The 24366-nt window shown below is 40.2% G+C and overlaps 1 protein-coding gene across 3 annotated transcripts in view; it reads left to right on the top strand.

Annotated features, from left to right (window-relative positions):
• GRB10 (growth factor receptor bound protein 10) overlaps window positions 1–14831 on the top strand; it is a 70302-nt gene extending 55471 nt beyond the window's left edge. For all 3 annotated transcript variants that reach the window (XM_018558052.1, XM_018558050.1, XM_018558051.1), the window contains 5 exons: window positions 1101–1217; window positions 9758–9824; window positions 9907–9994; window positions 12453–12546; window positions 14286–14831. In XM_018558052.1, the coding sequence (XP_018413554.1) occupies window positions 1101–1217; window positions 9758–9824; window positions 9907–9994; window positions 12453–12546; window positions 14286–14432 (513 nt within the window). In that variant the 3' untranslated portion in view covers window positions 14433–14831. The remainder of the gene's footprint in view (window positions 1–1100; window positions 1218–9757; window positions 9825–9906; window positions 9995–12452; window positions 12547–14285) is intronic.
• Window positions 14832–24366: the final 9535 nt, after the last annotated feature.

The following is a 24366-nucleotide window of genomic DNA, read 5'->3' as shown; positions in this document are numbered from 1 at the left end:
TGGGTATATCATGGAGATGGATATGCACATATTTTTTTGGGCAGTGTCCCAGTAATTCCTATACTGCTTTTTGTCTTTCTACAAAGGTCAGTGGCAAATTTGTATTCTATTTTCTTCAGTCACAACATGCCCTGAAGAAACCTGTCTCATTATTGCTAGAATTAAGACACCTCTCACCTCTAGTCACTAGCAGTTTTTGCATTTCAGGGCTGAGTTAGTGATATACATTTTGGTTTTCCAACTTCTATTGAATTGAAGCTATATTGAATAAGTCTAACTTTCCATCATTAGAACTTTTTCGCTCCATAAGATGCACTTTTTTTCCCCAAAAGGTGGGCAAAAATGTCTGTGCGTCTTATGGAGCGAATGTGTGAGAGCTGAGGCGGCAAGAGCTGACTGTGTACCCAGGGGTATGGAATTCCTATTGCCCGACTTCTGAGACATGCAGTTTCGGGCATCGGGCGAGTCGTTTTTTTGTACATTTAGACCTGCTCCGGACAAGCAGAGCTAAATGTATAGTGTGGAGCCGCCGCTCGTTTTCATACAAGTGATCTCATTAGATCACTTGTATGAAAGGAGCAGCGATCCTGCCCGTCCCCCCCCCCCCCTTCCCGGGTGTTTGGGGGTCCCCCCCCCCGGGGTCCCCGCTCCTCGGGGACCCGTGAGCGCGGCATAGTAGCTCACCGTAGAGCAGACTAAGAACGCCCGTTCTTCATCTGCTCTGTGATCACTGAGACCGTGGCGCTGTAATCACAGCGCCACCTGTCTCACCTGTCAGGAACTACACAGAACCCTACCCTCCTTAGGTGTGTCTTATGGTCAGGTGCACTTTATGGAGCGAAAAATACCGTACATTTTTACTGTGCCAAACTTAATTATGGGTACACCAGCACTCCTACTGGAGTGTGGTGCTAAAAGATTAGAAGTCACAATTTTAACTTGCATTAAGATAGGAAGAGGCAAACACACACTCTTGCTATAACAAACCTAATTTCATAACGGAGAACTCTTGAACATAATTTAGGAAGTTGTAATCACAAGCTAGTCTGTTTCTGTGTAAGCAAAAATGTATTTTCTTAATGTTCTTGTTTTTGTTTCAGAGAAGTGTATCAGAAAATTGCTTAGTTGCCATGGATTTCTCTGGGCAGACAGGGAGGGTTATCGAAAATCCTTTAGAAGCACAAAGTGCTGCAGTCGAAGAAGGTCACGCGTGGAGGGTAAATGTCTCCCTGCATCATTGTGCTTTTAATCTTAAAAGGACTGAAAGACTAATATTTGAAGTGCAACGTTTTGCAAGACAATAGTTAATTGCCAAGTATATTTAGGAATTCAACATGTTTGTTCTCACTATTTTAGTGTGTTCCTGAACCTGTGGCCTAAATTATCATGGCTAGTAATTGGTTGAAGCCAATAGAATCTCATATTGGACCAAATTGTATTTTTTGTCCAAAACACCATATATGGGGGAGAAAAAGGTCAATAACAAATTGCTGTCTTAAAGGAGAACTATGGGGTTAAGGCTTTTCCCCATAGTTCTCCTTAGGGTAACGGGAGGACACAACTAGCGTCCTCCCATCACCCTAAGTTTAGTATACCGTGAGCTGCAGCTCGCGGTATTCTGAGATGCCACAGTATACTGCGTTTTGCAGCTCGCGGTATACTGAGACGCTGCAGCTGAAGCGGATCCTGACAATTTTATGTCTGGATCCGCCAGCTGTGTGAGTGACAGCTGGCTCTGCCTATCTAGAGGCAGAGCCAGCTGTACCCGCCCCCTCCCCGTCCGATCCGCCAGTCAGCGCCTGCAGGGAGGGGGGAATCCAGCCCCTCCCCTGTCACGGCAGAGAGCTGTGACAGGATCGAGAGGTGAGCGAACGCCGGTATGTGTTTGCTCACTTCCCGATCTACTGCGCCGACCTGTGACAGTCTCATTGTCACAGGTCGCCTAGAACTATGAGGTGAGTGAAAAGTTCTCCTTTTTTTAAGTATATTTGAAATACCTATTTAGATTGTAACAGCACCCCTAAGCCACTCGTGATTTAAAGCATAACTGTATTTTCAGGAAGACATTTTTTTTTTAAAAATCCAGAGTACTGCAAATGGAACTGGTTTTTTTTTCGGGAGTTCCACTTTAACCGGTTGAAGACCAGGTGTTTAGACCCCCTTCCTGGCCAGGCCATTTTTCAGTGTTCAGCGCTGCAGTACTTCTATGGCATTGGAAGCTCCAATATATTACATTTTTTCTTAGGTTGATATGCATGCGTTGGGATGGCCATCTTAGTAAACGCAGGGCTTTTGCTTCCTTATGGCAGAGCCTCCAGCAAAAACAGTGAGCAGCATAGTAGCAACATCACCAAAATTCCCTCCACATTTCCTGAGACTACCAGTCAAAGGCAGCAGTGCTTTATATCTCACACTGCAGATATACAGTTATCAGACTGTAGGTGCAGGAGTGCATAGGCACCCTTGCATACCAGGAAATGAACTGCAATTTGTGAGAAGGAATTCAAGACAAAATGTGTGTTTTTCTGCTTAGGCATAATTAACATTTCAAAATTTTTCCTATACCATAGCAAATCTTTTTCTTTTTCCACTGTAAGGTTAAAGTGTAAGTTCAGTTCCACTTTAACCAGTTGACATCCGCGGTATTAAACCCCCTTCCCATCCAGGCCATTTTTCCGTATTCAGCGCTGCGGCACTTTGACTGACATTTATTCCGTCATGCAACGCTGTACTGAAACAAATTTTATACCATTTTTTGGGGGACAGATAGAGCTTTCTTTTGGTGGTATTTATTCACCACTGGGGTTTTATTTTTTACTATATTCAGGAGAAATTACTGAAATTCAGGAGAAATTTACATTATGTTATAAAACAACTAATATTACCCACTTTTTTTGGTAAAATATAAAAGACGGGGTCACGTCGGGTAAATAGACACCAAACATGTCAAGCTTAAAAATTGGGCGCACTTGCAAAATCGCAAAAAACTAGCATACCCAAAATTGGCCATAGGCAACGCTTTAAAAGCTTTTACCGCTCATCAGTTTAGTGTTATCAGTGATTGATGGCCCTAGAACTATTGCTCTCATTCCGACGTTCGCGGCGATATGCAACGTGTGGCGTAACGGGCGCAATCGTCGTTTTCGCAGGTGTGTGTACCTGGCGCATGTTTACATGTGTGTATGTAGGGGTGGGGACTTTTAAAAAATTTGGGGGGAAACTTAAAAATGTTTTACTATTTTTTTTCAATAGCTTATAGCTGGGCTATAGTCACCGGGAGTCTGTTTAAACAGCCCCGATGCTGGCGACGTCAGTCACGAAGGGGTTAACGGGCATCGCTGCCTCTTTTCAAATAGCGGGGATTTCCCGCTCGCCCGAGGAGGCGGATGTAACAGGACGTGTATACACGCCCAGTTACATCCAAGAAGCGGCCGGCCGTGTATACACAGCGGCTGGCCGGGAGGTAGTTAAAGGACATTTTCCACCTTTTGTGGTAAAAAAAACATGCCAGCAATGTATACAGAGTGTAGATGATGCCGGCATATGCAGATCCTGGATAAAACACAAAAAATTACTTTTTTTTTTTCCCCCTCCCACAATGCTTTGCTTCTCTCATGCACGTGCATCATTAATATTCATAGTGGTACCACTACCCCAGAGCAGTGCAGAGTGACCATGAGATTTTATTTATTTTTTTAACCTGTGACTACAGTTGGAGGATTGTTGTGATTGCTAAAGAAATTTGTTATATTCTGTCTCCAGTAATCACTCGGAACAAAATATAACAGATTTCTTCCTCCAACTGTAGTCGCCTCTCCCGGTCACTCGGCACTGTCCCCGGACAATATATAATGTGATTTACACCGTGCTGTGAGACTGATATACCTCCCCCCGATGTTCAACTAAATCATTCCAAGTCATCCACAGTGTACCTATTATACACAAACGGGTGGATGTTAAATATACAACAGACCCCGCACATTCTCCGGTGATGCTGCACAATCCCAGTGACACCGCACAGTGGAGGGATCGGACAACATCTGGAGCAGATTTGCACTGCAGCCAATCAGCATCTTTTTCAAATCTTACCTGAGCAAACAAAGACGCTGATTGGCTGCCATGAGCAACTGCTCCAGATTCCGTCTACTCCAGTTTTGATAAATTCCCCCCCAGTGTCTTTTTAATCTGTTCCAACAGTCATCAATAAATGACAAGAATGGTGGGGGGAGGGGGTCACATTGAGAAACCTGGACTTGGGGCAGCAGAGTAAATGTGGCCCTGGAGATCAGAGAGAAGGTCTACAGACACAACAAGTGCAAGCGAAGCGCAGAGCTATGATGAGATGTTATGGTGACTCATAGGGAGTTCTCTCTCCTCAGAGCCGAGTGTGTGTGCTCATTCATGAGGAGGGGTGAGGGTTCAGCACACTGAGCTCAGAAGAGCAGAGAGGAATCAGCTGATTGCAGTTTACAGATAACAACCTGACCCTCAGGGCCTTTTCACACCATCAGACCAGATCTGCATGAGTTTCTGCAGGGTTTTGCTGCGGTTTTTTTTACGCGTTCAGGGATGTTTTTGTAAGAAAACAAATATATAAAATGGGCTTTCAGTTTGTTCCAGGGTGTTTGCATGCTTTTTTTTATGCGTTCCAGAGCAGATAAAATAGGGCTTGATGCAGTTTTTTTTTATTTTTTACATGCTCTGGAACTGAACTGTGAACTAGAGCCCAAAATACCATTGGAATACATTGGATGCAGTTTTGATCCGGTGTGTAACTGCTCTGCTCCTGGAACGCTCTTGGTTTGAACTAGCCCTTAGAGAGAAGGATTGAAGATCCTGTGGAGGGAATTTTGCATTTCTAGAAATCTGGCCTGTGAAAGAGTCTATTAAATAAAGTGTGAAAAACAGCCCTTTGACTCATGACAATGCGCGCACACACACACACAACACCGCCCCTGCACCTCTATATTATTGCAAACACAGATCACTTACAAAGGTGGAAATGCGCTTTAAGCCACTATTATACAATTTGTAACACTCTGTTCCAGATTTCCTACATGTATAAAAGTGATCCCAGTTTGAGTCCGGTCTCTGGGCAGCAGAGTGCACAGCCAAACCAATGTGCTTTGTATGATAGCAGTGGTCTCTGTTGCAGTCCCACACATGCCTGCTGGCTCAAAGCTGTACAACTGGCCAAATTTCCTCCATCGGGCAGACTAGAAACATTTTGTTGAAACGAAAATCGATGGATTAGTGGTCTTTTTATACAACAAAAGTCACAACAGGAACACTACACACGATAATAAAAAATCACCTACACTCCATGCAGCATACAGACCTTGATGAATGGTTGGTGCTTGAAGTGATGACACAGATGACGCCGTGTCAGATAGTCACTATGTCGCCCAGAAGAAGGGACCCTGCGTGGCCCGGAAACGTGTTGACATTTTTGCTGTGTGATTCTTCCACGTCAGTAATATACTTTCTTACAAAGTGCACCCACACATTATATATTATTTTTTAGAGGACAGATACACACGTGATATAAATATGTAGCCCTAACTCCTCACCTAGGACAAATAAAATATAAAAAAAGAGGAAAAAACGTTTAAAAAAAAAAAAACTTTTTCCCAGTTTTGATTTGTAGTATTTTTTACAAAACCAGCACCGCTAAAAAAATTCAATAATATAGTCATTTATTTGTCCTTTTATTTTTTTTTTTACTTTTTTTAAAACTTATTTTATTTAATTATATCAAGCAGTCATTGTGAATTAATCTCACTATTACTGCTTGATTAATACATTTTTGATTATTATTAGGCTGCTTCAAACTTCAGAACAGCCAATAAGTTAGTGACACTGATACTGCAGCAGTTCAGGATTCAGCTGTCACTAAAGGTTTTCTGATCGTTACGATCAGAAAACTGAAACATTCTTCTTTCAGGAATAGATACATTATGTATCCCTGAAAGTGAAAGAAAAAAAAAGCCAGTATACGATCGAGAGAGATCTCTAGAGATCTATACGAGCTGTCAGAGCTGGCATGCCCGCTCTGCTTTGACTCTCAGACACCCGATATTAAGGTATCGGGTGTCTGGAAAAGGTTAACCCTTTAATGGATGCCCATATACTGATTCTCAGTGGTTACCAGCCCTCTAATGCAGCAAATAACTCATCACGTACACTGTACGTGAAGAGTCATTTGATCCCTTTGTGGCGGGACGTACAGTGTACGTCTCCCGTCACGAAGGGGTTAAGGAACACTGCACATGCGCAAACAAGCAAAACAAAAACAAATGGTAGTTAGTATTGCTAAGAAACGATTATAGCAAGCAGCATTGGTTTGTGCATGATGGGCTATTTGAGGGGAAATTGAACGAGGGTGTGATGACGGGACAAAATTGTACGATAATTATAAGGTGTATGGCCAGCAAATTAAGCTATACTACCCAACTTCAGTGCAAAATTCTGTAGTGGCTATAAAAGTACTGAACTGCCTCTGTAGCTCATTTGAGAGCAAAGGACTATTCACCAGTATGGCCTGGTCTTCCAGCAGCTGATTTGTCCCATTGCTGATTTGCCGTGCTTTGTTCTGGTAAGTCTCACACCAAATCTTGTGAGACTAGCATATTAGCTGGCCATACATTGTTGGACTTTCCCTTTTAATGTCATTATTGAATGTTCTGACCAGATTTTCAGAATGACCGTTCAAAGACTTGACAAATGTTTGAAATCTAGTCTGAGGTTTTGTTTTTTTTAAACATTTGATTTTGGAATAGTTTCCCGAGTGCTCTGAAAACCTTTTTTTTTTTTTCAAACAAAATTCTATTGGTGTATGGCCAGCAATGCCTTAGATCGCGCACTGCAGATATACTGCTGGGAGGATGTATGCACAGTAGTGTCAAGGCAGCCTCACAAACCACGGAATGCACTATTTCATAGGAATAATTCTAGACAAAAAAGGTAGATTGTTCAGTGTATTGCTTTGGCAATTGACATTTCTAGAGGTCCCCTGTAACAGCAAATCTTCACTTTGTCTAGAAAAAAAGTGATATCGGTGCATTCCTAATTTAAAGTGGATGTCAACACAAAGTAAAAGTATCCATGCTATCAAGTATTGGCCGAGAGCAATTACCGGTAACTTTTTTAGCATCATGTGACATTTTCTCTAAAACGATAGACTAATGATTTTAGGACAGTGGTGAAACACCAGAGCCCATTCACAGCTGCAACTTCTGCAACCCTGATAGTTCTGCCACGAACTACAAATCCCAGCAATACATTATACAGCAATGCAGAGTACCATCAGCTATTGAGAACTACAAATCCTAGCAATCCATTATACAGCAGTGCAGAATAATATGAAGCTACATACTGTGCACCACGGTTTCACTGGGGAGATGTATGGCCGGACAAGGGCTGTCAGACAGCCACCCTGAGGTGTCAAGGTCAGGCAGCTGAATCGATTAAAAAATTTAAATCACCAGTATCGGCACTTGGTATCAAGGCATTTTCACGAGTGCCTTGTATCAGCATCAGTGCATCCCTACTTTAAATGCTTTTGGATTGAAGTTGTTTGAAGACTAGTAGATTTTTCAGGGTGGAGTGTTGGATATGGTGTAAAATATAGTTGTTTGGAAACCATTCCACCAGCAAGACCTGACATCTAACACTTAGCTGGTTCCTCGATATCCATGCCTCCAATGAGATGCCTTGTCCCATTTATTCTTTGTACCAGGCTGTTCTGGCAGAACTGCTCAACAGTTCAATGTATTGATGAATTCAAATGTGATGTTAAGTTCCAGGGTAATTAAATCATTTGTGATCAGACCATTTTGAACTATTGGTATGCTCCAGTTTACTCAACAACTTAACCACTTTTCACATCAAACTTATTTTCACATATGGTGCCTCAATTTAATAAAAAAAATTTAAATACCCTAAATTAGTTTTTTATAATCAGAGAAAGGGGAGAAAAAAAATGCAGTTTTTAGTTTAATGTGTTTTCTTGTTTGTGTAATTAATGCTATTCCAAACATGATTTTTTATTTTTTTTTCTGCAGATTAGTGCCTTGAAATGTGTAGTCTTTGATGCATAGGTTGGTGCCATGTGCAAATAAGTTGCATATATTTTAGATTTCTAGATATTAGCCTCTTGCTATAACTGACTGTCCGGCCTGGAAGTAATTAAAAGAGAACTATGAGGTGAGTGATTTCCACTCATCCTCATAGTTGTAGCCGACCTGTGACAAAGAAGCTGTCACAGGTCGGCTCTATTGATCGGGAAGTGAGCAGAAACATGCAGCTGATCCGCTCACTTCCCAATCGTCTCCCTGCAGTGAGCGGTGACTGTCAGTCATTGCTCCCCGCAGGGATTCTCCCTTTCCCCTCTCCGATCCTCCAACGCTGAGTGAAGGAACGAACAGGGGAGGGGGCAGGCATAGCTGGCTCTGCCTCTAGATAGGCAGAGCCAGCTGTCACTCAGCTGGGTGGATCACGACAATATTGTCGCTCCGTCCCGGCTGCGGTGCACAGTATGCTCGCAATATACCGAGATTTGGGTCACGGGAGCAGATTTAGTAAATGTCCTCCCATGACCCTAACGAGAACTAAGGGGAAAAAACGCTTACCTCCTAGTTCTTTAACCTATTCACCATAGCCTTGATGTACATTAAATTGACAAATTGTTGACTTTTAATAAATATTTCTAGGCTCAAAATTGGGTCGCTTGTCAAATGACAAAATATAGGAAACGCATAAAACAGTTTCAACTCATTAATTTAAAGTTGGAACTAGAACAATAAAGCAATATAATCTGCGATCTTACCCTTGCCAACAAAAAAAATAAAAGCAGCCGCAAGTGCAATAGTGAACAAATCCACTCGCAACATAAGAACAAAAAAAACTGCGCTTAATATAAAAATAATATCTTCCCCCCTTAAATCCACAGTAGTAAAACAAAGTCCAGTGTTCAATATAAAGTGCTCCCCAAATTATGGCACAATTTTCCTCCTGTTCGAGGGGGGCACTTTTCACCCAAAAAAATGGGCTGAAAATCTCGGCTTATACTCGAGTATGTACGGTAATCTACAGTCATGGCCAAAAATATTGGCACCCCTGCATTTGTCAGATAATGCACTACTTCAAGCAGAAAATTGTTGGAATTACAAATGTTTAGGCTTTCTCATGTTTATTTCTTTTGTTTTGGCTTTTTTCCTCAACTGTTGTGTCATAACAAATCTGAAACATTCCACGCAAAACTCCAAAAAATGGACTGGACAAAATTATTGGCACCCTCAATTAATATTTGGTAGCACAGCCCTTGGAAAAAAAACATCAAAGCTATCCTGGCTCTGCATCTAAGAGTGATGCCTGTGACTGTCAGGGTCTTGCAATGCCTTATATGACTTGTAGTTGCACAACAGCAGAGTTTGGATACCCCTGGCCTTGAGCTTTCCCATTTAGGAAACTGCTTCTCATCCAGCTTCCACACTGATAAGACCTTATCCTTGGTATTGCCTTTCTGCTCATGTTCTATTTAAGTAAACCGAAAATATAACACATTTGATAGGACAATACAGTGCCTCTAGGATAAGTTAAACTAGTTGGTCAATTTAATTTATCTCTTCCTATATCCACTTTTTAGCAGGTGTTTGTGTATATTGTTAGATGTGTTCTGTGTATAATGTTGTTGCTGTGTTTTTTATTTTATTTTGATTGTGCTTTTTAGGCTCATTAGATGTATTTTGTCTTGTAGAAACGCAGTTCACGGATGAATGTTTTAGGAAGCCAAAGTCCACTTCATCCTTCTACACTTAGCACAGGTAACTTAACCTTTCATTTTATTTTATTTTTTAAATGGTTCAATTGTCCTGCTTTTTACTGCAAACTATTTGTTTTTTTTAGTTATTCATAGGACACAACCTTGGTTCCATGGTAGAATATCTAGAGAGGAATCGCAAACGATCATTAAACAACAAGGGCTTGTGGATGGGTAAGATTTAAAAAAAAAATGTGTGTGTGTATATATCTATATCTCCTTCAGTCACTTGAAATTCATTTTGGGAAACAAAAAGGCTTAAAATGTCTGGCCAGTACAACTCACTGATCTTTGCTGGTTATTTAAAGGCCTGAATAGTAGATGAGAACTCCCAATGTTTTTCACGAGTTTCTGTACATCTGCCACTTAGCTGAAGATAAGTGATAGCGGTGGTGCTTAATGACATCCCATAACTTCAATAGAAACGTTTTTGGTGTACAATTAAAACATTGAGCAGAGTTGTCAGCCTTCTGATCTATACTGTAAATACAATGAGGTCCACAGGAGTGAGAAAAAAATGCTAGGACCCAACTTGAGTAAGGTAATTTAAAAACTTATTTTAAAACTCCAGGCAGCGATGGAATAATTACAATTGTAGACTTCCCCAACTGATTAAGGTGATGATCGGACACAGTAAAAGTTGAACTGACTTTGTTGCCATCTCACAGATGTAATCCGATTCAATGCAGGACTAGCGGCCACATCTGCCCATCATGTGGCTTTTAGACCTGCATTGTGCGTTATTTAGGATTGGCAGCTTACATTTCAGCACTGAGGAGAGTAAAAAGGCAAACAGCCACATGACCATGGGATAAGGCGAGTATTACTCGGTTTTGCTTAATTCCCTAGGAAAACAAGCAATATGTTCTTTAACTGTTGGGGAGGAGGCTAATTGTTAGCCTGGAGTTGGCGTTGGGCTTTAGGGCCCATTCACACCACATCCAGTTCATCACCAGACCATATTGTTTCCGGACCCAAAATGCATCCTAATGTATCCCTATGCTATTTCTGGCCTCTGTTCACACCAACAGGCTGTTCCAGACCAGAAAAATACTGCATGTCTCATTTTGTCTGGTCTGGAATGCACACACTGCGGGAGGTTCACACCATTTTCCAGACCAGTTCTGGTCCGGAAAATGGTGTGAACCTGCCCTTTAAAGCCTATTTACTGCTTGTAACAAAAAAGTACCTGTTGGTCTTGATTTCCCCCTGAAAAATGACAAAGTACTTCTTGGCATGTGAGGGTGCATGTAGCCTCATAGGTGTATATCTGCTGTGCGAGATCTAAAGTATCTGAAGCGTGAGTTGCCTTAGTACCTACAGCCTCATGGATGTATATCTGCAGTGTGGAAACTAAGTCGCTGCTGCTTCTCACTGCTAGTCTCAGATTAGGAGGAAGCAAAACCTGCCTGTGCCAAAATGGAAAAAAAAAATCAGCTTCAGGGAAACCACGGGTAATACTGGTGACTAGTTCTTTTGCCCTCTGCCTAACACTTTTGGGCACAGCTTCCGGAGTTGAGTTTCTCTTGAGTATGCAAATATCAAAATATTATATCCTGGCCCCACATTCCTCCACAAATCCTTTTTTTTTTTTTTGTGAATTTTGGTTAACCTTGTCCGTGACTCTGCATTCTAATTCATGATGTAACAACCCACATACCATGAGCTATCTGGATATACGTCCACGTAAGTGGATCTTAGTGTGGAGTTCAGTGCACCATTTCTGTCCCTGGTGGGCATATCTTTCAATGTTTATGCTCTCCACCTCTTGATACTCGTTAGTCTTTGCATTAATGTTTAAAACAGCAACATTGAGGCTATGCAATTCTCTTTGCAATATAGTACATACTAAAGTGCATCTAAGCCAAAACTCTTCCCTTTGGATGGAGTAGGGAATGACTCTCTCCAAAGTTGGGAGGAATCTTGGACAGTTGTCATTGAAAAACCTCCCTTTTCAGGTGACAGTGGTCACTAAGATAAATGGGTGAGAGGGGCTGACTCTCCCCAGCGGGTACACACAGCAGATACAAACCTGAGAAATGGTATACTTACCACTCAACCCCCAAACTGTAAAAAAAAAAAAACTGGCTGTAGATATAAAGGAACATATTTCAGTTTTAACTACTTCTTTAAAAGTAGGAGTCTGACGGTTGTCTGCTATATGCTCAAATATAAACTGCTACTTGAACCACTCCTCTAAAGACCCAAGTTTTATTTCTAATATATGATCTATAATGAGTGAATACGTTTGTGAGAAATGTGTTTGTACACTTTTTTAAAAGTGTACAGCCAAAATGTAGAGGGGTTAAATCCCCATCTGCAAAATTTTCTTTAAAATGCAGTCAGTCACTACAGAAAGTGAGAAGAAATCTCTACAAAGTGAGGGAAATTCCTCCGACAGTTGTCACCAGATCTGATGTAAATTTATATCTCTTAAATGGAGACTTCTGGTGACTCAAACTTTGAATTTTCCATCCCTGTAACATGGTCACCAGGAGGGCAGGATCTCCCCAGTGGAGACTGTTGAGGATTATAATCCTTCCTTTCTATAGATTTGGCTGTACAAACATTTTACATGTAATATGTTGTAATTTTTTTTAACTAAAAATGATTAGACCAAATTTATTTTCAGACTTTTTCTCCTACGAGACAGTCAAAGTAATCCAAAGGCATTTGTGCTTACACTGTGTCATCACCAGAAAATAAAGCATTTCCAGATTTTACCTGTAAGTATTGCATATCCATGGCATTTCCTCCTTCCACTTCATCTGATTTATTCTCTTGTTCCTTTTTGTTAATATGTAGGATAGTGCTTTAAAACAAGGAACTATGGAAAAATAATGACTTGCTTTGCAATGGAAAATCCGTTAACTTGCATTCCTGAACTTGACATCGCAGATTGTCTGTGCACATCGTATAATTTCAGCTTTCAAGATGCACACGCTAGCTTTCGCAGTAGAGCTTCCTATAATAAATGACATTGTGCATAGGTTTCTGGAATTATTTGTATTTCCACTGTTTATCATGTGCAGTTTGGTTTATATTGGTGTCAATAACTAGTTTTTGGCCTACAGAAGGCACCATGGTCAATGTTAAAACGTGCTGTCCTCTTGAACAAAAAGTGATGCATCCAGGCCCATAATGCAATTTGTGCTATGTTGTTGAAATTAAACTCGAGCGTTGTATAAATTACACAAATGAATGCAGCTCTGCATTCATTAATAGATTCAATTTACAGTTCTGTGTTCAGTGTTACACCTCTAAATGTATTTTTTTTCAAATGGAAGCAGGAAATTACCTGAATTTGATCCGATACCTGCCTTTTATTCTCTGTACACTGGCTCAGACTGGTAGGGATGCCCAACACAAAAAGCCAATCTAATGCAAGGAACATACGAACAGAAGAGAGAAGAGTTAAGTTATCTGTAAACATTGAACTTAACCCTGCCCTATACTAACTCCGTATTGGTTAATGAGGCATCACATTACATAACGTGATAAAAGTAGGGCAGGATAGGCTGGACTAAGTCATGATGTGCATCAAACCTTTGCTTCCTAGATCTCTGGATTTACTGAAGTGTTCTGAATTGTGCTTTTCACTAAACGTAACATATGCTTCTTGGTCAGTTTTGTAACACTTGTGTTACATTTTTTAATAGTATCAGTACTTGGAATTTCATTGTTTATGCCTACGGGGAATGGGAGAGGATCAGACATTTTTACTGCTTGTTGGGTCTCTATTAAGGTGCCCATACACTGCCCGATTCTCGTACGAGAATCGCGTGACATCCCGCGATCGTACGAGAATCGTGCAGTGTATGGAAGGGGTGCGACCGGTTCTAATGTACGGTCGCATTACTTTTTTGTATATCAAGCATGTTGGAAAACCAGCCGAGGATCGTACGATTTTCGGCTAGTTTTTAACATGATCGAGAGATCACTGCCAAACGGGCCGGTGTGCGCACGCTGCCCGTTCAGCATTGCGGTAATCGGAAGCCTGCCCCTCGGGGCCGGCTTGCGATCGCATGTACGATCTGCCTGTCCAAGATGGGCAGATCGTACGTTTTATTAAGTACTTTACAACCCTTGCAAGACAAAAGTCTTGCGAGGGTTGTAGAGTGTATGGGAACCTTTTTGGAGGGATGCCCTCCAAAGGCACAGTGGCAATGGTTTCATCAGACAGGAATTGAGGAAAAAGATAAACCGCAATAAAAAGTTAGCAAGGGTTGTAGCCCTGTGAAACCATTGTTACCAGGACAGCAATTGAGGTGAAATCTCTCTAATGGAGGCCTGAAAAGTACTTGCAATTTTAATTTGCGTGGGATTTTTTTTTCATCTTTTCAGTTTCAATTACTAGGACTGAGTCATCGATTTTGTTGCCCAATTACTGATATTTTGAACAGAAAAGTTTGCTTTAGAATACCTAGTATGCATTTTACATCTTGAACTTTGTGTTTGCTTCCAGTGTGAAGATGATGGGCAATTGTTCTTTAGCCTTGATGATGGCAATACCAAATTCACAGATTTAATTCAGCTTGTTGAGTTTTATCAGCTAAACAAAGGAGTCCTACCTTGCAAGCTCAAGCACCACTGCATCATAGTGGCCTTATGACATTCAAGAAAAGACTATTTGGAAACCGTAATGCTGGGATGACCGTGTTATGATGGGGGGTATAGAGTTTTGTGTTTAAACGTGCACCTTCTGACTCTGGATTAATTAACTGGTGCCAATTTATCACAATTGGCTGGTTTCTTGCAGATCAGCCAAGCACCTCCCATGCTTTTATCTAATTAGATGGGGTGGTTTGTAGACTGAAAAACTTAAATTCAAAACGGCTGGAAATGTTTAGGCTGGGCTGCTTTCCAGAAAAAAAAAAGCCTTGAACAATATTCTTGCAAATGATTGGAAGATTGCTTAGCAAGAAAAGGGTGGGAATAAGGACTATTGCCCTGGAATAATCTTGACAAGACTGGTGTGTTTACTTTTTTTAAAAATTGAAATACATTTTTGCACTCCTGTTTTGGTTTTTGTTTGCGTTTTTTGCGGGTTTTTTTTTTTGTATATGGTTTGCAGCTTTTGTAAAGGGGCTAGTGTGGCATTTAAATCACCAAACAGTTTGAAAAACTGTCATATGCTACAACCTAAAATGATTACGGAGAAGAAACAATCAAGAACTTTCTGACGAGACTTGTGCTCCTGACACCTGCACGCATCTTTTAGAAGCTTACTTGGAAACTGCAGCAAACCCAGTTTTTTTTTTTTTTTTCTTTCTATCCACCAAAAGCAAAATGGCTGTTATGTCTGTCCTATTAAGCTTGAGTCTGTAGTTATAACTATGCATAAATGTCTGAACTATTTGTCTAGTCATCCTATCTTGTTTATCAGGAAGTCATTGTTATCATGCAGTGGAGGGCAAGGTGACCATGGCCATTCAGAATATGCCAAGTATTGTGAAAAAGGTCAACCTGGAATAACAAAAAGTTTTTAAATTCTTTCTGTTTTTTGTACTTGTATTCTTTCTGTAGTGTTTCAAACACCCGTAAAGCTACCACTGCTAAAGGGGATTACAGTGATGCTTTTATTGGGATCTTGTTGTAATATAGGACAGGTTTAAAGAATCAAGTTTAATAATTCTAACAGATCCTGTTAACAGAAGAATAAAATTCAGTGCTAGATTTACTTGGGAATTCATCATGACCGTAACAAAGTTTCCTTGAAGCATATCAGCTGTACTATACAACTACAGTATAGAAACACTGTATTTTTGATTATGGAGCACATTGTCACTACTTTATTCCATGTATTTGCCTTGTATAAAATGAAGAAACTTTTGTTTTTTATTTTCTAGTGTGGGGGGGGGGGGGGGGGGGAATCCTGTGACTAGTATCGTTTTTTTTTACCAGTTTTCAGTCTCTATTCTGTATTGGTAAAATGTATTACTTGTCTGCTTAGAACAGTTTGTTTTGTGAAGTGATACTAAAGCTCCCAAAATTCTGAGAAATCCTGCTCTTTCCACCTTTCGTTTCAGGTGAATATTTTAGGTGACTATGCCTCTCTATTCGGATAATTTAGGTATAGGAGACAAATTACAAAAAAATAAACAAAAAAACATCACCTTGAAAAACAGATACATGGAAGCTTTAGCTGTTGCTCATGTTTAGGAGTGTATTAACTTTAAGAATTGTATGCATGTACTTAATAAAAAGAGCAAGGTTATTCAAACATTGGCCTGTTTCTTGATTACATGCTAGACAGATTCCACTGTGATGGCCAAAAAATGTTTTGTCTGGTAAAAAGCATACAAAAGAAACAAAAACAAATGCCTGCTGACATAAATGGACACTGACCTTTAGTGTCAGTCATCTAATTTTTAGTTTTCACATTGGAACAGAAATTTCAACTGTTAACCCCTCTATAATTTTTCCTATGTTTAATATTTACCGATACAAACTAGGTTTAAAATCAAGAACCTTTTACATTCTTGACTATTTAAACCCTTTATCTCTACTTGATTATATGTTGACTGTGACTGTTAAAAATGATGTTGACTGTTACCTCTCTGCATTTGTATCTAGTGCCTAGTAATTAATCATTTTACACTTTTTCCAGTTTTTACTTGTAATTTGTTCTGTCTAGTTACTACCTATTGACCAGGGCAGTACTGTGAAGTATGCTGGTGTTGCCAAATGTACTTTTTTCCTTTTTCAGTTTCTTTTTTTTAAAGAATTCAGTGAAGTACAGTGGGGCAGTTTTACACACCTAAATAGTGCTTCAAACGAAGAATTGTAAGCATTTGATCCAGGTGTGTTATGGAAAGTTTAGCATTTCTTGACAATATGTGTGGATTTTCTTCATTTTGTCTCAATCGTGTATTTTAAAATTAAAACTGAAAGCTTGAATCAAACTGTTGTATTAGACTATCAAAATGGAGGTAACGTATTAAAAACTGCACAAAATAAAAATTGCCTTTTTTGATTAGAGATCCCAAATAGATTCCATCTGTGTATGCTTTAGTACAGATTAGAAAGAGGCATTAGAGATTGGTTGCAAAGAGCAACCATGCATTTTCCTCCATCTTTTGCATTTCTGCGCACTATAATGTGCCTGTATAGCTAGGTTATTCTACTAGCTGAAGTAACTGAAATGTTTTAATGCCTAGCCATATTCTGTATAATAAAGGTCATGTCATTTACCAAGTCTGAATGTGCCATGAAAAAGGCAGTGGCAAATTAGCTGTCCTATAAAAGATGCCATGGCTGCCAGAAGGGTATTAATGGCGTATGTTTGTGAAAAATCTGGTTTTCTGAGTCATGGATTTGTTAGCATCATAAGAATTCCATTGTGGTGGTGTCTTGCATTGTACATGAAACAGACTAACCGCTAAATGTTTTGTGACCTTACGAGACCAATGAATAGATGTGCTCTTACACCACCACCACCACATGTAGCATTCACTGCAAAATTCATTGTAAACAAACCATGGGCACAGCGTGCTGGTTTACTGCCATTCATGGCTAGTTCATTTTATCATTTTTGTATTTACTGTGTATAAAGAGACTGAGGTTTGTTTTCCAATCATATTTCCCATCTTTTGACCTGGGTTATAAATGAGTAGTTTGTAAACACCATTGCAGAAGCCTTTCACTCCCCTTTCACTCCCCTTTCACTCCCCTTTCACTCCCCTTTCACTCCCCTTTCACTCCCCTTTCACTAGAAAGAGGAATCTAATGTGTGCTCTGGCAATGCAGGAAATCTAATTGTGCTACATAGAAGAACCTTGTGCTACATAGAAGAACCTTGTGCTACATAGAAGAACCTTGTATTGCATGTATGTACAGTCTGTAGTGCTTTGGATGACCATGTATTACAAACATGTACAGAGCTTGTATATGAAATGTATGCCTTAGTGAAAAGCAGGTAGTGTCATTAATCGGTGTATTTCAAATGTTGAGCACAGACATTTGCATTACTATGGGAGTGGTTCCCTCACTATCTGCGGCAAACTGAATTATTGCCCTCTTTAGAATACTCAATTATATTCTGTAATTTGTATTTTAAAGGGTAGGGTGTATGCAGTTATTTTTCTCTCCACAGTCACACAGTTGGGTCATATTAGTCTAACTACAATTTAAAGAAACTGATGTACACCAATTATGCTATTTTTATTTCATTTATATTTTTTTAATACATTCAACCCACTGAACTGTGAATTAACAGAAAAGCTTAGGGGTATATCAATTTTCTCACCTAAGATTCACGCAAGAGTCTGAGTTTATTTGGAAAATTCTGTGACCGTTGTGTGAAATCACTTATAAATGGACCGCTTAGTGTTTTGGAGTAGATGTGCATGACAACCAATCAGCTTCTGTTTTCAAATCTTAACTGAACAAACTAGAGAGAAGCTGATTGGTTGCTATGCACAGCTGCTCCAGTTTTGATAAATTCCTCATTGAATGTGTAGATCATCATTTTAAGTATTGTCAGAGGGGCACAAAGCCTCAGATATCCAGCTTTTATTGCTATATTGTGTTGTTGGGCCTATCTTGTTGCCATTAAAACAATAAAGGCAAATCTGTATGTGGTCTGGTCCATTAAAGTATGAAGGAAAAATTGTGTGTGTGGGGGAAATAGTACTATTAACTCATCACAAATAACACAATGCAAGTTGCTAACCATTTGCTAATTTTGTTTCGTGAAAGTCACCAATCGAAGCAAGCTTGAAACTCTTCTGGGATGCCTGTTAATAAAGCCAAATTAGCAGATGGACGTCTGGAGCATTTATTTGTTTTTTTTATCTCTTGGAATATTGGGCTTGTATGTAAAACTGAAGGCTAGTCTGTCAAACCTTAAAGCCAAACGCCAATGTATTTATTTTTTGTCTGACTTTTGGGTATATTACTTTTTATCTATGTGACACAGGTATAAAGTAGGGGAATAGGGGTCACCAGTACAAATCACAGAAGGCAATAAATGCTCCCAGGGTTCTATCTCCTAACAACTCACAACAAAAATGTTGATGGCTCTGTCCCCCGTAGAGACATTTTTTCCCCCCCTCACTTTTTTCCTTTAATCGGTCTCTGGGACAGGGAGAAATCTCCAGTTATTCAGGCTGCACTAAAATTCTGATTTTGCTTCTAACCCTTCTCCACTAACCAACACAAAAATGTTGTTTAAAAATGTAACCATATTAAAGACCAACCTTCGCAAACATCCCTATGCTTCAATGTGTTGCATCCAAAAACAGTATTACCCTATTTATATGCAGGCTTACACATGGGTAAATACAAACATGAATGAAGTTATGGTAATGTAGGTAGCCAAGGATAAATGCACCGTTTGCAATGGGTATGTTAACATGACTGAACACATAAAATTAAATTATTTAAAAATGTAGGAAATCTCGGAATCAAATGGAAAACATGAGTTCGTATGTGGTATATGCACGTTTGTTTATTTACAATGTACCTTTCTACCATCACAAAGAAATTCCTTCCACTATACCCATTACAAAATAAGACAAAAGCTACATGAGTAATGGAACTTATCTGTAGTGTATCTGTGTTTTATTTATGTGGCTTCATGAATTTTAAAGTGATGATGATCCAAACTTTATTTTTGTTTGATAGCAGGGAGAAGGACCTTTTGCATTTGTTTGCTGTCTGCTTTGGAGAGATTTCCTGACACTACTTTTGTTCCAATGAGCACTGTAAACAGGACAGGAAGTTAAAACGCTGCTTACTAAACAGAGTCCCGGTGGCAAAAGTCGCCGGGAGTCTGTTTAAACAGCTCCGATGCTGGCGACGTACACTGTACGTCGTCAGTCACGAAGGGGTTAACTTTTCCCTGTTCTGTCCCAAATGTTTCTGGCTGGGGTTTCTCTTTTCCTCATACATATGGGCTATAGCATATAGCTGTTACTAAGGATTTGCAAACCTCTCAGGCAACTTTGTTGAAGAGGTGGAACATAAATCTTAAAGTGTATCTTAACGCAAACACAATGTAATATATTTTTACTAGTCCTAAGAGGAGGTGCTTGCTATAGTGTTAGGTTTTTTGTTTGTTTTTTGTAAGGCTGGTTTCCCTGTAAATAACACACTTCCTCTCCCTGCTCCACTGTTCATCTCCATTTCATATGGGAAGGAAGATAACACTTCCAGTTGAGCTTGCAGGATTTGACGGGGACATGGCATTTTTGTACTTGCTGGAAATGTTCTTGTGATTAGTTATTTTAACGGAAGTGCTGACTGGCACTATTTAACCTACTGGTTTCCTAAATGCTTCAAGTACTGAAGCCTGCTAGCATCTTTAAAGTGACGCACAGATCCGTGTTTAACTTCCCCAGACTAACGTCACCAAAGCTGTTTGAAGCAGTCTCCTATAGAAAGACATTTTTAAAAATTGTACTCGCTATCTAGAACCTGGTGTGCCCAGAACAGATTGAAAAGTGAATACATGCTGCTTTTGTATGCATCTGAACAATAGCTGCCAAGCACTCTCTTTAAAGGGTATTGAATGGAGCACATTCAATGTCATTGTTAACTCCCTTTTCAAGGTGCAAGTTCCAGGCTTCGTTTGTCTCATTACCTACTTCTTAGTGCTGTCACATGAAATTCAACTACCATATGCACACATGCCTGCTCCATGTCAGTGACTCACCAAGTAGTGAAAAGAGTAAGCATGTTAGCCCTAAAATCTGTACCTTTATGCCAGCAGTAGTTGCTCCCATACTTCTCCACTGACGAGTTACCTTTATTACCTAATATGGATATTATGAGTGTTTACACAGCAGCTGGTAATTATAATTGAGATATTCTGCCAAGAATTGTGGCTGAAGTGGAATTTGGTGACTACTATAAATTATTCTACCAAGTTGAAGGTCCTGTGTTAGTCCATGGTATAATCTGATGACACGGAGCATGCAGCATGACTGGATATTGAAGTAATTGCTGAGGGATTTATTTGAGTGACTGGCAATAGCTGCACATTTGAATTCTCAATTACAATTTTCCAATTTAACGTCAGTGCTGCGGTAGTCTTCCCCTTAATGTACGATAGCCCTACTGTTTTTTTATGAAATACCACCTCAAGGCTGTAGTAAAAATATTCTATACCTGTACAGGCAGACTTAAGCTTATTAACATGTAGTAGCAGTTTAGGTAAATGAGAAGAAAGGGAGAAAGTAAGATTTATAGCTTTCAGATACTTGAAAATGTGATCAGTCAAGTTGGTCATGGATTTAAAACTTGATTTGTATGTTCGAGCAGCTAGTCTAAACTCCTTATTAACCAGATTAATTGTTTTTAGTACTTTGAATGCTTCTATACCTTTTTTTATATTGTGAATTTAGAATTTTGAGTACAGTTAAAGGACTTGTCCAGTGTTAAAGATGCGTATGCATAAAAGATGACAAACATTGACACCTGCATTTATATGAAACCTAACCAATATCCAGCTTGGCATTTTGTGTTTTTATAGTGTCTGGTTGACGAGGTATTAGGGTTGGTTTCCTTAATGCTGACCATTTATTGTCCGGGTGATTCGGGGGTCTGGGGAAGAAAAATCCAAGCAGGGGATCACATCGCACCCAGAATTAAACATGCAGAAAAGGGTCTAGAATTCCACTTAAGGCTCATGTAAAAAGTAGGGAGCTCTCAATCATGTAGTTTAGACCAGTGGTTCTCAACCTGTGCAACCTCAAGACCCATATTTGTCCTTGGCCATTAAAACGCAACCCAATACACGCTGCAAAGAAATGCACGGAATTAGGGTACCGCGCATTCCAGTGCAGGTGCACAAGGTGTGTTTAGGGTACCATTCAAATGAATGGCAACCCAACGCACCTCCCACACCAGAATGTATGGTAGGTGCAATTGCATGGTACTGTGTTTAATCGCATGGGACTGCGATTAACGCAGTGTATTAGTGTGAACGGGCCCTCAAACACTGACATGCATACACAACGACAGACAAAACCACACGCACAGCCACACTCCAAAAAATATTTAATTTAAAAAAAGTTTAATATCCTCGCAGTCTCCTACCTTATGAGAACTGGAGTGGATCCTCAGCCTAGGGTCCAGTTGGGGCTGCTGTGCTGTGACTGAGCTCCATCCATATGTGCATTGCCTGTACAGCTCCCTTGCGTGCCCTGTAGAGGTGCCAGGAGCCAGAATGTGATGTCACTCTGGTCCAGGCACCTCTGCAGAACACGTGAAGGAGCTGTAAGCAATGCATTAATGGATGGAGCTACCTTGCGGCCATGGACCCATCCCACCTCAAGCGGACATTTAGCATTGGGCAACACATTTTGAATCGTTGCTGGGCGCAAGAACTGACAGTGCTGCGCTAGGGGGAGGCAGAGGAGCCTCTCGCCTAGAAAAGTGGAAGGCATGTGGCAACTCACTGAACATGGGGTCACGACCCACCAGTTGAGAACCAAGTGTTTAGACCATTGGCCATTTGAGGCAAAGAGGCATCCCTGGCATTTATAGTCACACTCCCTCTCCACCACTCTGCACTAATTGAGCACATGACTTCCCTTATGTTACAGTATTTGGTTTGAGCAGCCAATCACCAAACCTAAATGCTGTCATGTGGAATAGGGGTATGATGTCATACCCCATCTCTGCTTCAATGCCAATTGACTAGTCTATACAGTTGGGAATGCTGCAGCAGGGAGGTGGTGGGGCAGACACACTGTGCAGATGCTCACATGTGTCATGTTGCTCATGTGTATTTTGGATAGTTTGTTTCCGAACATGCATATGACAGTATGTGCCTTTTATCCTCTTGGCTTAAACATAGGATTTATAGCCTAAAGTAGATCTTAAGGTTTTTACATTTGGATACAGTAGTAACACATCTGTGGGGGGGGTGGGGGGGGTTTCCTTTTTCTGTCCCATTAATAGGATTTTCCTTCACTTCTTTCTTGAGGCACAAGCTCAAAGTAGGGGAATTCCTCTCTTATGCTGGCCATACACTATGTGAATTTCGGTTCATGAAGAACTGGCCGACATTGGTAGTGGGTTCCGCTGTTACCTTCCAGCCGGCATGCCTTGATCAGAAGATTCAAGGAGCCGATTGGCTGCCATCACCATTTGTACGAACATATTCCAATCAGCTGCAAGCACTGCTTGTGTATTCTGACAGTGGCCACCGGCACAAGGAAACAGCAGGAGATTCCTCGATCAATGCTCAGAAGTGTGGATGGAGGCATCTGTTTTTTCAGACCACAAAAAAATAGAAAAAGTATATGGCTAGCATTAGCCCATTGTCAGCAGAACAAGTGTCCAATGTAAGAAACTTACCTCTTTTTCTGTTCCAGTAACAACTGGGATGGTCTCCAGGACAAACAGGGTAACTCTCCAGTTAGAGGACAGACATTAAAAACATGATGGGGTTCTAACCCCTCATCACTCCAAAACAGGGGAAATGGCTTTGGATAAACTTTGTGTTTGGGGATGACCTCCTACCAGTAACAAATCAATTTTAACAAAGATGTTGGTGTCCCACCTTTCTATATCCCTCTTCTAAAGTGTAGACAGAAGATGCCAGAGATGGCAACAATAATTGGTATAGCTTGTATGAGCTTTTTAAGGACCAGGCAGCTGGGAAGGAGTGACCTGCTACCAGAAAGAAAACCGTGTTGGTAAACCGGACGATGGATGCTAACAACTTTGCCATCGTTATTTATCAGACATTGCAGTAGGGTAGTTTTGGCTCCTCTTAAAGAATAAAATAGAATTCCACTTCCGATGCTTCAGTAACAAAATTGTGGAAAGACCCACGTGTTACCATTATAATGTGAGCATTATGGATATGTCAGATGGGCAATAAACTAAACGCAGAAATCACTTTTTTTTGTTTTTTGTTTCCCTTATTAATAAAAATACTCCAGAATCATTATTTGAGCTCTTGAAAGCTCTCCTAAAAATAAAACATCTTATAAAAAATTCATATTTCTTCAGCACAGTACAAATATTGCACTCTGACACTGACAATCTTGAGGCGTTTTGTGGTTAGTCAATACATTATTCACTTGTTTGTTTTTTCCATATTTTTGGCAGTGCCTTTCAGTGCTTTAGAGACCTTGAAGTGCCCAATGTTAGGGTTTCAGTATTTAAAATTGGATTTAAAAAATAGTGGAGGTTCCCATTAACACTCACTAAGCTAAGAGAAATATGGAAGCTGCACTTCCAGACAACATTGTGAAAATGCTATTTGCCTGGCTGCTTCCAGTTAAAATATCTAGTCTCTGATCTAGAGCAAGCATGCAGCCTGTGAACTCTGAGCAAAATCAAAATTCCCGCTCTGCATATTTTTGTTTTTTTACAGCCCCCGGTTGCTAAGAAAGCCAAATCGGCATGATGGTCAGACAACTAGCCTTTTCAAAAAGTGGCGAGCAATGCCAACCTCCAGATTGCTCTTTTTTTATAGGTTTATTTGTTTCATCACTCTACAAGCACACAATAGAATATCTATACTATGAGAAAGTGGAACATTGTGCTATTGTTGCCCATAGTATCCAATCGGTGAATAACAGAGG

The sequence above is a fragment of the Nanorana parkeri genome, unplaced genomic scaffold, assembly GCF_000935625.1.
Source record: "Nanorana parkeri isolate BGI_ZX_2015 unplaced genomic scaffold, ASM93562v1 scaffold317, whole genome shotgun sequence".
Classification (NCBI taxonomy): Eukaryota; Metazoa; Chordata; class Amphibia; order Anura; family Dicroglossidae; genus Nanorana; species Nanorana parkeri.
This window is presented reverse-complemented; position numbering and strand designations above follow the sequence as displayed.